This window comes from Mustelus asterias, chromosome 14 (genome assembly GCF_964213995.1).
Source record: "Mustelus asterias chromosome 14, sMusAst1.hap1.1, whole genome shotgun sequence".
Taxonomy (NCBI): Eukaryota; Metazoa; Chordata; class Chondrichthyes; order Carcharhiniformes; family Triakidae; genus Mustelus; species Mustelus asterias.
This window is the reverse complement of record NC_135814.1, coordinates 3,261,615-3,277,629: the sequence shown is the minus strand read 5'-3', so window position 1 is coordinate 3,277,629 and position 16,015 is coordinate 3,261,615. Positions and strand designations below refer to the sequence as shown.

The window sequence follows — 16,015 nt, the reverse complement described above, 5'->3', positions numbered from 1 at the left end:
TTAATGATTCTAATGACGAGACCATAAGGAGGAGGAAGTTGGTTAGAATAGATTGGGTGTTATGACTGGTGAGGGATGCATAGAAGTGATTGGAGATGGCATTGTCTATGATCAAATGTGTAATAATGAAAGTAGGGAGGCCATGTGAGATGGCAAGGTTCAGAAGGGTCTGTGAATATAGATGAGTCAAGTCAATGAAAATGCCAGGACGACATTTCTTTACAATCCATTTGATGTATAGTTCTGTAGCCAACTAGCATCTTTTGAAGGTTTATTCTTGACTGTCTGCTCTCAGTTCATCAAATCTCATCAGAGGAACATGTGGAAATGTATCACTTTCTAGAAAGTAGAGTTTCAAGGGTAACTTTATATTACAAGCAGCGTGAATCCCATGTGCTCATAGAATCCCGACAGTGCAGAAGGAGGCTACTCGGCCCATCGAGTCTGCACTGACAACAATCCCACCCAGGTCCTATCCTTGTAACCCCATGTAATCCCCTGACACTAAGGGGCAATCCCACCCAGACCTGTTCCCCGTAACCCTAAGTACTTACCCCACTCATCCCCCTAACCTACATATCTTGAGACACTAAGGGGCAATTTGGCATGGCCAATCCACCCAACCTGCACATCCTGGGTTGAATGTCACTTGGATTTTGTTTTTTCAATAATCCAGTTTCCTTCCACAGTCCAAAGATGTGTGGGTTAGGTTGATTGGTCATGCTAAATTGCCCCTTAGTGCCCCAGGATGTGTAGGTTAGAGGGATTAGTGGGGTAAATGTGCAGGGTTGTAGGGATAGGGTCTGGGATGGGATTGTTGGCTATGCAGACTTGATGAGCCGAATGGCCTCCTTCTCTACTGTGGGGTTTCTATGATTCCATGAATTCAGATCTTTAAATTTTAATCATTAGCGCTGCTCCTGGTGGCCCAATCTGACAGGTTCACCATCACCTCAAACCCACCTCCCACTCACTCACAGGTCTACAAGGACAGCCCCTGCCTGCTTGTATGGCCCCCTCACCAAAGCATTCCTTTTTTTTTCCTCAAGAGGAAGTCACCCTGGTTACAGGTTAGCACAGGAGTTGCATCTTTATTTTTGAGCCACGGTCCAGCAGACTGCCAACAATTACAAAATGTGCATTTTCTCTAAATGCAGGAATATTCAATTCACCTTCTGCTGCATAGTGCTGGCAACGTGAACTAACATTAACTCTAAGTGATGGTAGCTGTATACTTCAATAAAGCACAAAGCCACAGGTTTCTGTTCCATTCTTGATCTCACTATATTTGCTTAAGTATTGGAGAAATAAGGGCACACTTTGACTTATAGTGGACATGAGGAGACATTAGGATAAGTGACCAATAGCTAGCCAAAGAAGCAGGTTTATCTGCAGCTTAAAAAGTCAGAGGGTAAGAGGCTTTATGGAGGGAATTCAAGAGCTTAGATCCTCGACATCTTAAGACACGGTCGCCAATCAGAGAGTGTAAGAGTTGGAGATGCGCACGAGATCAGAATTTGAACAATACAGAGTTTTTGAAGAATCAAGTGATTATACTATCATAAGAAAAATAGTTCAGTGCAAATAAATCTTTAGTATTCATTATATATGGTATAACAATACAAATCTGATATTTTACCTCAAGATTAATCCTACTCCCTGTTCTATTCTTTATTTCAGAAAATGGACACCCAAAATTTCAAACTTAGTGATATCGACTTTGGTGATTTTTTTGAAAACTATACATATTATGATGACTACATGATTTATCCTGATATGTCACCCTGTACACCCATAGCAAATGGGTCAATGAACATGACAACTGCAATTGTCCATAGTCTGGTTTGTTTCCTGGCTATGTTAGGGAACATGGTTGTAATGGTTGTTGTACTTTACAATCGACGCACAATATCATCCACAGATATCTACCTACTTCATCTGGCAATAGCTGATCTCCTTTTTGCTGTGACTTTGCCCTTTTGGGCAGTGGATGCCATATCTGGCTGGGTGTTTGGTGATGCCATGTGTAAGATCATCAGCATGTTACAGGAAATTAACTTTTACAGTGGGATTCTGCTACTGGCTTGTATCAGTGTTGATCGCTATCTGTCCATTGCCAACTCTATACGGACCCACAAAGAGAAGAGACCATTTCTAATCAAACTGGTCTGTGCTTCTGTTTGGCTGTTGGCTATTGTTTTGTCTTTACCTATTCTGTACAAGGGTGAATATACATATTCTGGCCAAATCATGTGTTATGAGATACTCGAAGGTAAATCGGCTGAAACATGGAGAGTAACCACCAGGTTTTTGCGGCACTTTATTGGGTTCCTCATCCCACTGGCTGTCATGATCTTCTGCTACAGTATGATGATCCAGAAACTGTGTCACACAAAGGGATTCCGGAAACAGAAAGCCATGAAAATCATCATAGCAGTGGTGCTGGCTTTTCTCATCTGTTGGCTGCCGTACAATATTACTGTGCTCATTGACACACTATTGAGGAGTAAACTCATTGATGAAACTTGTGACATGCGTAATCATATTGACAGAGCTCTGTCTATAACCCAAACGTTGGGTATCTTGCACAGCTGCATTAATCCAATCCTATATGCATTCATTGGGGTGAAATTCAGGAGGAATGTGGTCAAACTTTTCATTAAGAAAGGGATCATTAAGCAAACCATTATGTCAAAGCACAGGAGATCTGTAACCTCCATCACTGAATCTGGACTCATTTCAACTAGCATGTATGTTACTCCTGATAGAAATGTCAGATCAGTCAGTGAGACAGCAGATAAAAAACATGGAAGCACTAATAGTCAAAGTTTCTGAGAACTAAAACATTGAACTAAACAGTGGTGTAAAGGTTTCAATTCTGAACACAGTAAATAGTTTTGAGGTGGTACAATGAATTAATATCTAACAGAAAATAAGATATATAGATGTTTTTCAGTAATGGTTCAGATCACATTGGTGTCCTGCACTTGATGATAAGGGATAACCATATGATTGGTTGGATAATGTTCTGATTGCTCACACTGAACATTGACTCTGTTTTGCTATAATGATACCCATATTACTCAGTCACAGAATAGTCAAAAGGAACATTTGCTTCTTTTACCCTGCATGTAATGGAATTTAATTAACACAACTATGGACATGTAGGTCAATGCTTCATTCACAGAATTCCCAGGACTGATCTTCGGCACCTTTATTTTGGTATACAGAGGTTGCCTATGTGATCCTGTACTCCAAGGTCTTCTCATTTTTCAGACTAAAACACTCCAGTAAAATGAGTTCCTTCTTGAGCTGTTCTTTTTTTGAGAAGAGCTTGACTTAATTTTACGAAGAACATTCAACCAGAACTCAGTCTGAAACAATTGGTTAATCTAGAAAAGCTTTCAAGAGGGCCATGCCTCCCAGTTTGTATTACTCACACACTCATCATCAGGTCTCAGTGTTTCTTACCTTGGCACTATCTGTTGAAGGTGAGGGATCAGCAAGCAGTAAGAACATAAGAATATAATAAATAGGAGCAGGAGTAGACCATTTGCTTAAGGTTAACGTGCAGGTTCAGTCGGCAGTTAGGAAGGCAAATGCAATGTTAGCATTCATGGCGAGAGGGCTAGAATACAAGAGCAGGGATGTACTTCTGAGGTTGCATAACGTTCTGACCAGACCCCATTTAGAGTATTGTGAGCAGTTTTGTGCCCCATATGTAAGGAAGAGTGTGCTGACCTTGGAGGGGGTCCAAAGGAGGTTCACATGAATGATCCCTGGAATGAAGAGCTTGTCGTATGAGGAACGGTTGAAGACTCTGGGTCTGTACTAGTTGGAGTTTAGAAGGATGAGGGGGGATCATATTGAAACTTACAGGATACTGCGAGGTCTGGATACAGTGGATGTGGGGAGGATGTTTCCACTAGTAGGAAAAACTAGAACTAGAGGGCACAACCTCAGGCTAAAGGGACGACCTTTTAAAACGAGATGAGGAGGAATTTCTTCAGTCAGAGAGTGGTGAATCTGTGGAACTCTTTGCCGCAGACGGCTGTGGAGGCCAGGTCATTGAATTTCTTCAAGACAGAGATAAGAACATAAGAAATAGGAGCAGGAGTAGGCCATCTAGCCCCTCGAGCCTGCCCCGCCATTCAATAAGATCATGGCTGATCTGAAGTGGATCAGTTCCACTTACCCGCCTGATCCCTATAACCCCTAATTCCCCCACCGATCAGGAATCCATCTGTCCGTGATTTAAACATATTCAACGAGGTAGCCTCCACCACTTCAGTGGGCAGAGAATTCCAGAGATTCACCACCCTCTGAGAGAAGAAGTTCCTCCTCAACTCTGTCCTAAACTGACCCCCCTTTATTTTGAGGCTGTGCCCTCTAGTTCTAGTTTCCTTTCTAAGTGGAAAGAATCTCTCCATCTCTACCCTATCCAGCCCCTTCATTATCTTATAGGTCTCTATAAGATCCCCCCTCAGCCTTCTAAATTCCAACGAATACAAACCCAATCTGCTCAGTCTCTCCTCATAATCAACACCCCTCATCTCTGGTATCAACCTGGTGAACCTCCTCTGCACTCCCTCCAAGGCCAATATATCCTTCCGCAAATAAGGGGACCAATACTGCACACAGTATTCCAGCTGCGGCCTCACCAATGCCCTGTACAGATGCAGCAAGACATCTCTGCTTTTATATTCTATCCCCCTTGCGATATAGGCCAACATCCCATTTGCCTTCTTGATCACCTGTTGCACCTGCAGACTGGGTTTTTGCGTCTCATGCACAAGGACCCCCAGGTCCCTCTGCACAGTAGCATGTTGTAATTTCTTTCCATTTAGATAATAATCCAATTTGCTATTATTTCTTCCAAAGTGAATAACCTCGCATTTGATAGATAGGTTCTTGATTAATAAGGAGATCAGGGGTTATGGGGAAAAGGCAGGAGAATGGGGATGAGAAAAATATCAGCCATGATTGAATGGTGGAATAGACGCGATGGGCCGAATGGCCTAATTCTGCTCCTATGTCTTATGGTCTTATGGTCTTATTTGGTCCCTTGCGCTTGTCTTGTTTTCAATAAGATCTTGGCTGATTTGTTTGTGGCCTTAACTCCAATTTCCTCTCCGTTCCTCATAATCCTTGACTTCTATGTCAATGAAAAATCTATCTAACTCAGCCTTGAATATATTCAATGACCCAGCCTCCACTGCTCTCTGTGGAAGAGAATTCCAAAGATGTCGAGGAGAAGAAACTCCTCATTAATTGGGAGGCTCCTTACTTTTACACTGTAACTATAGTGTACTATTTCTTACCTCAACCTTCCCGATGCTCTTCCAGGAGATGGTCCCAATGATGGAGGTCAGAAGCAGAGCTGCACTCTTATTCCCAGGTCTCCTGGCACCAAGTCTGGCCAGGAGATGAGCTTGCACCTGGCATTCACTGAGGTCAGGCAAATGAGCCAGAGGTGAAAAGCACAGAAGATACTTCCACTCTGGTTGGTGTACTGCAGCTGTCAGATGCCCAAGAAGGAAAGTCGATTCTGTTGAGTCAAGTACAGGAGGTTAGATGAGCTCTTCAATTTGCTAGGATACATCACAGATTCACCAGAATTATATTAAGGGTTGTAAGGTGAAATTGTGAGGACAGGTTGCAATATCTTGGTTTGTACTTTCTTGAGTTAAAATGAGATCTAATTAAGGTGTTTCAAATGGTAAAGGGATTCAACAGGGTGAATACAGAGAAGCCAATTGGTGCGGGTGTCCAGAACAAAGGAATGTGGTCTTAAAATTACAACCAAGATATTTAGGAATGAAATGGACAATCACATTTTCACACAATAGATCGTTAAATCCTAAAAAGGCTGTGGCTGCTGGGGGTCAAGTGTATCAAGGGATAGAGAAGGACAGAAGACTGGACTTGAGATATAGATTAGCCACGATATAACTTAATAATGGAAGAGGCTCGAAAGGCTGAATGGCCAATTCCTGATTTACGCTATTTGTTATTTTAGCATTCTGTGAAGTTTAGATGAAAATATTTGTGTCAAACATCATTGTTAGATTACTTGTTTGTTCATTTTTTATTTAATAAATTCACTTCATGTTTATACTTGGAAAAAAGGTCTACTGTCTCTTTTGAAGACCGAATGAAAATATTATAGCAATATAAACATTTCTAAAATAGATTGCCCAATTCATTACAAAGAACAAAGAACAGTACAGCACAGGAAACAGGCCCTTCGGCCCTCCAAGCCTGTGCCGCTCCTTGGTCCAACTAGACCAATCGTTTGTATCCCTCCATTCCCAGGCTGCTCATGTGACTATCCAGGTAAGTCTTAAACGATGTCAGCGTGCCTGCCTCCACCACCCTACTTGGCAGCGCATTCCAGGCCCCCACCACCCTCTGTGTAAAAAACGTCCCTCTGATGTCTGAGTTATACTTCGCCCCTCTCAGCTTGAGCCCGTGACCCCTCGTGATCGTCACCTCCGACCTGGGAAAAAGCTTCCCACTGTTCACCCTATCTATACCCTTCATAATCTTGTATACCTCTATTAGATCTCCCCTCATTCTCCGTCTTTCCAAGGAGAACAACCCCAGTCTACCCAATCTCTCCTCATAGCTAAGACCCTCCATACCAGGCAACATCCTGGTAAACCTTCTCTGCACTCTCTCCAATGTCTCCACGTCCTTCTGGTAGTGCGGCGACCAGAACTGGACGCAGTACTCCAAATGCGGCCTAACCAGCGTTCTATACAGCTGCATCATCAGACTCCAGCTTTTATACTCTATACCCCGTCCTATAAAGGCAAGCATACCATATGCCTTCTTCACCACCTTCTCCACCTGTGTTGCCACCTTCAATTAATGCAAGACTTTTCCTGAAATTGTTTCCTTGAATTCCATACAATTAGAAGGGATTATTTGGGTTAAAAACACATGTGAACTGAGTTGAAACACCTCCAGTTGGAGGCTAATTGGTGAAGACCATGATTTAAATGTGCCTGAAAGCAGTAAACCTGAGACTTACATGCTTAGCACTCAAGTACTGACAAGGAGCAATTTTCCTGAAGTAACATATGTGTCCTGTTTTCACTTCCTGAGAACAGATGTTGCAATTTTTGAAAAACTTGATGAAACAGCACAGATTTCAAACTGTTTTTGGGTGGGGTTTCATAGCAACAGAGGAAGTTGAAGCAAGGAAGCAAATATTCCTGTTGCTCACTATTTAACCCAAAATAACCGGGTTCTGTTGTGTTTGCAGCAACAAATAATTTATGGAATGATAGCAAAAATCATTTTTACTTTCTTTGGGCAGTGCGGTAGCACAATGGTTAGCATTGCTGTCTCACAGTGCCAGGGACCCGGGTGGCTGACTACCTGTGTGGAGTTTGCATTTCCATCCCGTGTCTGTGTGGGCTTCCTCCAGGTGCTCCTGTTTCTTCCCACAAGCCAAAGATATGTAGGTTAGGTGGATTGGCCTTGCTAAATTGCCCCTTAGTGTCCAAAGCTTTGTAGGTTAGGTGGTGCAGAGTCGATGGGCCGCATGGCCTCTTTCTGCACTGTGGGTGTTCTTTCCAAGTTTAGAGTTCTCCTTTTCAACAAGTATCAAAGGGCTGCATTCAGTTGCCCTCATGTACAATTATTTATATGTGATCACTGCTAGTTAACATTCATGGGTTAACCAAGCATGGGCCTGTCCTCACCTTGTACTCTAACAACAACAACTTGCGTTTAACATAGTAGATTCAAAGGCACTTCACAGGAGTGTTATTAAACAATACTGGACCCCAAGCCACACAAGGAGATATGAGAAAAAGTCTCCAAAAGTTTAATGGAAGAGCTAAGTCTTCAAAATAGTTTTCAGGATATAGAATAGGATAGAGAAGTGGAGAGGTTTAGCGGGAAGGATTACAGAGTTTAAGGCCCAGGCCACCAATGTTGCAGTGATTAAAATCTGGTTTGCGCAAAAGGCCAAAATTGGATGCACACCAACATCTTGGAGGGTTGTGAAGCCGAAGGAGATCACAGAGATAGGGAGGGATGAGGCTACGGAGGGATTTGGAAACAAGGATCAGAATTTTAAAATGGACATGTTGTCTGATATGGGACCATGTAGGTCATTGAGCACCGGGGTGATGGACAAACAGGACTTGATGCAAGTTAGGATATGGGCAGCAAAACTTTGGATGAGGCAGATGGAATTTAATACAGCTAAAGTTGTGGGGTGCATTTTGGCAGAAGGGATAGAAACATAGAAACATAGAAAAACTACAGCACAAACAGGCCCTTCGGCCCACAAGTTGTGCCGAACACGTCCCTACCTTGCAGACCTACCTATAACCCTCCATCCTATTAAGCTTCATGTACTCAGCCAGGAGTCTCTTAAAAGACCTTATTGAGTTCGCTTCCACCACCACTGACGGCAGCCGATTCCACTCGCCCACCACCCTCTGTGTGAAAAACTTACCTCTAACATCTCCCCTGTACCTACCCCCCAGCACCTTAAACCTGTGTCCTCTCGTAGCAGACATTTCCACCCTGGGAAAAAGCCTCTGAGAGTCCACCCGATCTATGCCTCTCAACATCTTATACACCTCTATTAGGTCTCCTCTCATCCTTCGTCTCTCCAAGGAGAAAAGACCGAGCTCCCTCAGCCTATCCTCATAAGGCATGCCACTCAATCCAGGCAACATCCTTGTAAATCTCCTCTGCACCCTTTCAATCTTTTCCACATCCTTCCTGTAATGAGGCGACCAGAACTGAGCACAGTACTCCAAGTGGGGTCTGACGAGGGTCTTATATAGCTGCATCATTATCCCCGGACTCCTAAACTCAATCCCTCGATTGATAAAGGCCAGCACACCATACGCCTTCTTAACCACCTCCTCCACCTGCGGGGCCGATTTAAGAGTCCTATAGACCCGGACACCAAGGTCCTTCTGATCCTCTACAGTACTAAGAGTCTTTCCCTTTATATTGTACTCCTTCATCCCATTTGACCTACCAAAATGGACCACTATGCATTTATCTGGGTTGAAATCCATCTGCCACTTCTCCGCCCAGTCTTGCATCCTATCTATGTCCCTCTGTAACTTCTGACATCCCTCCAGACTATCCACAACCCCACCAACCTTCGTGTCGTCGGCAAACTTACCAACCCATCCCTCCGCTTCCTCATCCAGGTCATTTATGAAAATGACAAACAGCAAGGGTCCCAGAACAGATCCCTGGGGCACACCACTGGTGACCGACCTCCATTTAGAAAAAGACCCATCTGTACCCACTCTCTGCCTCCTTTGGGCAAGCCAGTTCTGGATCCACCGGGCAGCAGCCCCCTGTATCCCATGCCCTCTCACTTTTTCTAGAAGCCTTACATAGGGATAGGGAGAGACAATAACTTTATGGTACAGCTCCATAGTGTGTGCAGGGACAGAGGGGCCTGGTGGTTAATCATAGAATCCTACAGTGCAGAAGGAAGCGCATTGAGTCTGCACTGACCATAATCTCACCCAGGCCCTATCCCCATAACCCTATGCATTTATACTAGCTAATCTCGCTGAAACTAAGAGACAATTTAGAATGGGAAATCCGTCTAACCCGCACATCTTTGGACCGTGGGAGGAAACCGGAGCACCCGGAGAATGTGCAAACTCCACACAGACAGTGACCCAAGCTGGGGATTGAACCCAGTTCCCTGGCGCTGTGAGGTAGCAGTGCTAACCACTGTGCCACCATGCCACCCAAGACAAAGTGTATTGAAGGTGGCAGACCATAATGAGAGTAACAAGCAAAGCATGTAAGATCTTGGGCTTCATAAAGTTTCATAAACAGAAATATTGGGCCCTACTTTACCATTTTGATTCAAAGTGCTGGGTGGACTTGAAACTGGGAGTGTTTCAGATCCGACTTTTAGACCCGTTCTCAGGCGCCTCCATACACACACTGCCTGGAAAAATATCAGAGATTCCGAATTGCGCTGCAGAAGCCTGAGGGCGGGACTTAATGCACAGAAAAAAAATGATAAGAATGCGGTTCCCCTGCCACATCGCTCCCAGGCCAGATAATGCTTCCCCCTGGCCCCCACAGACATTGCCCCCCCCCGCAACATTATTGACCCCCTTATACCCCCACCCACTCCGCCACCCAGACTGATTACGGGCCCCTCCCCTCCTTTCTCCCCCGATCTCAGGCAGAGTGGCAGCAGACCTCCCCTTCACCCCCACTGATCTCAAGCAGAGTGGCAGTGGACACTAGGCAGCTACCTCCTCACTAACTGGAGCGCCTGAAATCGGACTTTTGTGGAGCATGTTGGTTTCGCGCCGATTCTGGATGGGTGAACTGGGTGTTAAAGGGGGAAGTGCCGGTAAGGTTGGGCGTGCAGCCCATTAAGTCAATTTAAGTGCATTTAAATGGCCGTCGCGCCCGTTTTGGGCATGGTCCTGATCGCGGTCATTTTCAGGCCTTGGTAAAGGGGGAACCAGCGCAGAGGTGGGCGCAGATTGTGCTACTCGCCTCACGCCTGACTTTACCAAGTTTTTGCGCCCAAAAAGAGGTGCAATGCGATGGTAACATCAAGCCCATTGAATACAAAAGGACAATGTGGTAAACCTTTATAAAGCCAGGTTATATCTCAAGGAGAGTATTGCATCCAATTCTTGTCACCACACTTTAGGAAGGATATACGAGGGTCCTTCTGAGGTACAGGAAAGATTTATCAGTATGGTTCCTGGGATGAAGGCTTTTAGTAAAAGGTTAGATTTCAGAAGGTGGGATTGTTCTCCTGAGAGCAAAGGGTATTGAGGGGGGATTTGATAGAGTCAGGTAGACCAAGAAAATCTGTACTCATTAGTTGATGATACAAGGGCCAGGGGACACAGATTTAAGATTTTGGTCAAGCGATATAGGGAGGATGTGAAGAAGAACCTGTTTACACAGTGAGTAGTAATGAGTGCCAGGGCTACTCAGCTGAGGAACTCATTCCAGTCTTGGTCCAAATATGGTCAGAGATGAGGTGATAGTGACTGCCTTTGACATCAAGGCAGCATTTGACTGAGTGTGGCATCAAGGAGCCTGAGAAAAAACTGAAGTCAATGGGAATCAGAGCAAAAACTCCCCACTTGTTGGAGTCATACTTAGCACAAATGAAGATGGCTGTGGGGTTGTTGGAGGGCAATCATCTCAGGACATTACTGCAGAAGTTCCTGAGGTGGGAATGTTGGTGTGTGGTGATGTTCTGTGGGGAAGTGAATGGGGGAGCGTTCTGAGGGATTGTTGGAGGGGTGATCAAGGGTGTGGGTGTTTGAGGGGGGGGGTTCTATTGTTATCTTTTCATATTTTTAAAAATTTTATTACAACCTAAGTTTTGTGTCCCAGCCCTTCATTTTTCTTTGGCTATGAACTGAACAATACATCATAGAATCATAGAAATCATAGAAACCCGACAGTGCAGAAGGAGGCCATTCGGCCCATCGAGTCTGCACCGACCACAATCCCACCCAGGCCCTACCCCCACATATTTTACCCACTAATCCCTCTAACCTACGCATCACAGGACTCTAAGGGGCAATTTTTAACCTGGCCAATCAACCTAACCCGCACATCTTTGGACTGTGGGAGGAAACCGGAGCACCCGGAGGAAACCCACGCAGACACGAGGAGAATGTGCAAACTCCACACAGACAGTGACCCGAGCCGGGAATCGAACCCGGGACCCTGGAGCTGTGAAGCAGCAGTGCTAACCACTGTGCTACCGTGCCGCCCGCTGCATTGGAGCCGATGGCTTTAACAATGTTTTTCCTGCCCACTGCACCACTCAGTGAAGAAAATGGGAAAATTCCACCAAAAGAGAAATTGCTGGAAAATCTCAGCAAGTTTGGCAGCATCTGTAAGGAGAGAAAACAGCTGACGTTTCGAGTCCAGATGACCCTTTGTCAAAGCTAAAAGGCATAGAAACTGGGAGATATTCATACTACAGGGGGAGGGAATGAAAGATGAGTCATAGCCACAGAAACCAGGGGAAAAGATTGTTAATAGCTGTCCACAGAGAATAAAGGGTGTGAATGGCCAAACGGCAGAGAAGCTAAATCAGAGGGTAAGCTGTGACAGATAAAGATGTGGGGTGGCGAGAGCAGGTCGGGCGGGGGGGGGGGGGGGGGGGGGGAGGGTTGGAGGGGGAATGGGTGGGAGAGAGGTAAAATATAGAAAAGGGGAAGCGCAAAGGGGGAGAAAAGGTAAGGAAAGGGGGAATAAAGTAGCAGGAAAGAATGGGGGGAGAAAAAAATGAAGAAAGACAATAAAGAAATAAAAGATAGAGAACAGTAAAAAATTAAATAAAATGAAAACAAAGGATTTGAGGTGGGGTAGAGTAAATCATCGGAAGTTGTTGAATTCGCAGTTGGGACCGGAGGCTGTAAAGTGCCTAGCCAGAAGATGAGATGCTGTTTCTCCAGTTTGCGTTGAGCTTCATTGGAACATTGCAGCAGGCCAAGGACAGACATGTCCTTGTCGGGGCGGCAGGGGCGGCACGGTAGCACAGTGGTTAGCACTGCTGCTTCACAGCTCCAGGGTCCCGGGTTCGATTCCCGGCTCGGGTCACTGTCTGTGTGGAGCTTGCACATTCTCCTCGGGTCTGCGTGGGTTTCCTCCGGGTGCTCCGGTTTCCTCCCACAGTCCAAAGATGTGCGGGTTAGGTTGATTGGCCAGGTTAAAAATTGCTCCTTAGAGTCCTGTGATGCGTAGGTTAGAGGGATTAGCGGGTAAATATGTGGGGGTAGGGCCTGGGTGGGATTGTGGTCGGTGCAGACTCGATGGGCCGAATGGCCTCCTTCTGCACTGTAGGGTTTCTATGATTTCTATGACGTGAGCATGGGAGCAGGATCGTGTGTTAAAATGGCAGCAACCGGGAGGTCAGGGTCCTGACTGCGCACAGACCGAAGGTGCTCAGCAAAGCAATCACCCAGTCTACGCTTAGTTTCTCCGATATTGAGGAGGCCACATTGGGAGCAGCGAATGTAATAGACCAAATTGAAAGAGGTGTCAGTGAAACATTGCTTAACCTGGGATAGGTGTTTTGGGCCTTGGATGGGAAGCATGGAAGAGCAGGTGTTACACCTTCTGTGATTGCATGGGAAGGTGCCATGAATGATGGGAGAGGTGTTGGGTATAGTGGAGGAGTGGACTAGGTTATCCTGGAGGGAACGGTCTCTACGGAATGCTGACAGAGGGAGTGAAGGGAAGATGTGTTTGGTGGTGGCATCACGCTGGACTTGGCGAAAATGGCGGCAGATTATGCTTTGCATGTGCAGGCTGGTGGGGTGAAATGTGAGAACAAGGGGGACTCTATCCTTGTTCTGGGAGGGTGGGGAGAGGGTGAAGGTCGTGGTGCGGGGATGGACTGCATGCTGTTGAGGGCCCTGTCGAAAACTGTAGATGGGAATCCATGATTGAGGAAAAAGGAACACACATTAGAAGCACCACTTTGGAAAGTGGCATCATCGGAACAAATGCGATGGAAGCGAAGGAGCTGAGAGAAAGGGATGGAGTCCTTACAGGATGTAGGGTGTGAAGAGCTGTCGTCCAGGTAGCTGTGAGAGTCAGTGAGCTTGTAATGGATATTGGTAGATAGTCTATTGCTGGAAATGGAGACAGAAAGGTCAAGGATGGGAAGGGAAGTGTCTGAGATGGACCAGGTAAAGGCGATAGAGGGGTGGAAAGTTGATGAATTTTTCGAGTTCTGGATGAGAGCATGAAGCAGCACCAAAATAGTCATCGGTGTACCGGTAAAGGAGTTGTGGGAGGGGACCAGGGTAGGCCTGGAACAAGGAATGTTTCACATAACTCATAAAAAGACAAGCGTAGCTAGGATCCATGCGGGTACCCATTGCTACTCCTTTGATTTGTAAAATTCCACCCTTGGATTGTGAATGTACTGTGCAATTGTCAAATAATGGGGCACTGGATAAAGGAGACAGGATGATGATGAAGACAGTTTAATCGACATGAAAAATCAGATGTGATTTTGGACCAAGGATGGATAGGAACTTCATGTGGAATCAGTGATTCCTTGTGCTGACTTGGCAAATGCTCTTGACATGTCCCACACTTCTTGACGACTACTTCAATATTGTTGTTCATACCCAGTCAATAGACTGTCATGTGTGAGGGATGAACTTAAAAAAGCAAAACGGTTCAAATAAGGTGACCTGCCTGCCTTTAAAAATAACTGCCGGGAGATGCCTAGCTCACCCTGGCAAGGCCAAAATGGACTCACATATTCATGTACATGCAGAATTGACCATCCTTCAATCATGGGTTTCCATAGTTTCTGCAGTGTGGAATGTTTTGTCGTTTCTTCTCGGAGCTGTTGGCATTTGTGTTGCACAGAATGTACCAGATAAATTTGAATAACGTTCTCAAGTTTGATGTCAATGAACTCCATCTGCAGATCCAAGGATATATCCTGCTTTCACTGCTGAGGAAAGATATTTTCACCAGGAGGGTTTTAGGGGTCTGGAGCTCTTTGCCTGAAAGGGTAGTGGAGGCAGAAGCTCTCAACTCATTTAGGTGTCTAAATATCTTTCCTCATCTCCACTCTAATTGTTCTACTAATCACTTTAAATCTATGTCCCCTAGCCACTGACCTATCTGCTAAGGCAAATGGGCTCTTCACATCCACTCTAACCAGGCCCCTGTACATTTTGTACATCTCAATAAAATCTCTTCCCAGCCTATTTTGTTCCAAGGAAAACAACCCCAGCCTAGCCAATCTTTCCTGATGGCTGCAATTTTCCAGTCCTGGCAACACCCTCACAAATCTCCTCTGTACCCTCTTAAGTGCAAATAGATCCTTTCTGTGAGGTGACCAGAACTGCACACCAGTACTCCATTTATGTCCTAATCATGATTTATACAGTTCCATTATAACTTCTGCCATTATATTCTATGATGTGGACATGTGTCAATGGTAGGCTGTGTTGACATGTGTCAAGCCAGGGAAGTTGGTAGGATTTTTCAAGCCCAGGCCAAATGGTGGGGGTTACATGTCGTGTGACATGAACCCAAGATCCTGGTTGAGGCTGTCCTCATGGATGCGGAACTTGGCTATCAGCTTATGCTCGGCATTCTGCTTTGTCGTGTGTCTTGAAGGCCAGCTTGGAGAACGCTTACCCGAAGATCGGAGGCAGAATTCCCTTGACTGCTGAAGTGTTCCCCGAAAGGAAGAGAACACTCCTACCTGGTGATTGTTGCACGGTGTCCGTTCATCCGCTGTCGTAGCGTCTGCATGGTCTCGCCGATGTGAGACAATTGACACCTCTTTAATCTGTGATTATCCCTCTCTCCACTTGCATTGTCTGTACCTGTGAAGACTTGATTACCTGTAAAGACTTGCATTCCAACCATTACCTTGCAATTGAGTCTCTGTTTCTATATGCCGTGTTTGTGAACCCACCTCTCCACTCACCTGATGAAGGAGCAGAGCTCCAAAAGCTCGTGATACCAAAAGAACCTGTTGGACTTTAACCTTGTTGTGAGACTTCTTACTATTATATTCCATACCTCGGCTAAAGAAGAAAAGTTTTCCAAATGCATTCTTAACCACCTTATCAACTTGTCCTGCTACATTTAGTGATCTGTAGAATTTCATGCCAAGGTCCCTCACTTTATTATTTATTCATGGGATGAGGGTGTTGCTGGCTGGACCAGCGTTTATTGCCCATCCCTAAATGTCCTTGAACTTAGTGGCTTGCTAAGCCATTTCAGAGGGTAGTTAAGAGTCAACCACTTTTCTGTGGGTTTGGAGTCACATGTAGAGTCATAGAGCTATCGAGGCTTACAGCATGGAAACAGGCCCTTCGGCCCAACTTGTCCATGCTGCCTTTTTTTTAATGACTCAGCTAGTCCCAATTGCTCACACTTGGCCCATATCCCTTGATAGCCATCTTACTCATCTTACTAAAAGACAAAATTGTACCCATCTCCACTACTACCTCTGGCAGCTTGTTCCAGA

General features: G+C 45.3%; 1 protein-coding gene across 1 annotated transcript; it reads left to right on the top strand.

The window, feature by feature from the left end:
- The first annotated feature begins 1,683 nt into the window (after nt 1–1,683).
- Nucleotides 1,684–5,477, top strand: LOC144504072 (C-X-C chemokine receptor type 2-like). Its single transcript, XM_078229237.1, has 2 exons — nt 1,684–2,785; nt 5,347–5,477. Exons 1-2 carry the CDS (start codon nt 1,684–1,686, stop codon nt 5,475–5,477), a joined length of 1,233 nt encoding a protein of 410 aa, XP_078085363.1.
- The last annotated feature ends 10,538 nt before the right edge of the window (nt 5,478–16,015 follow it).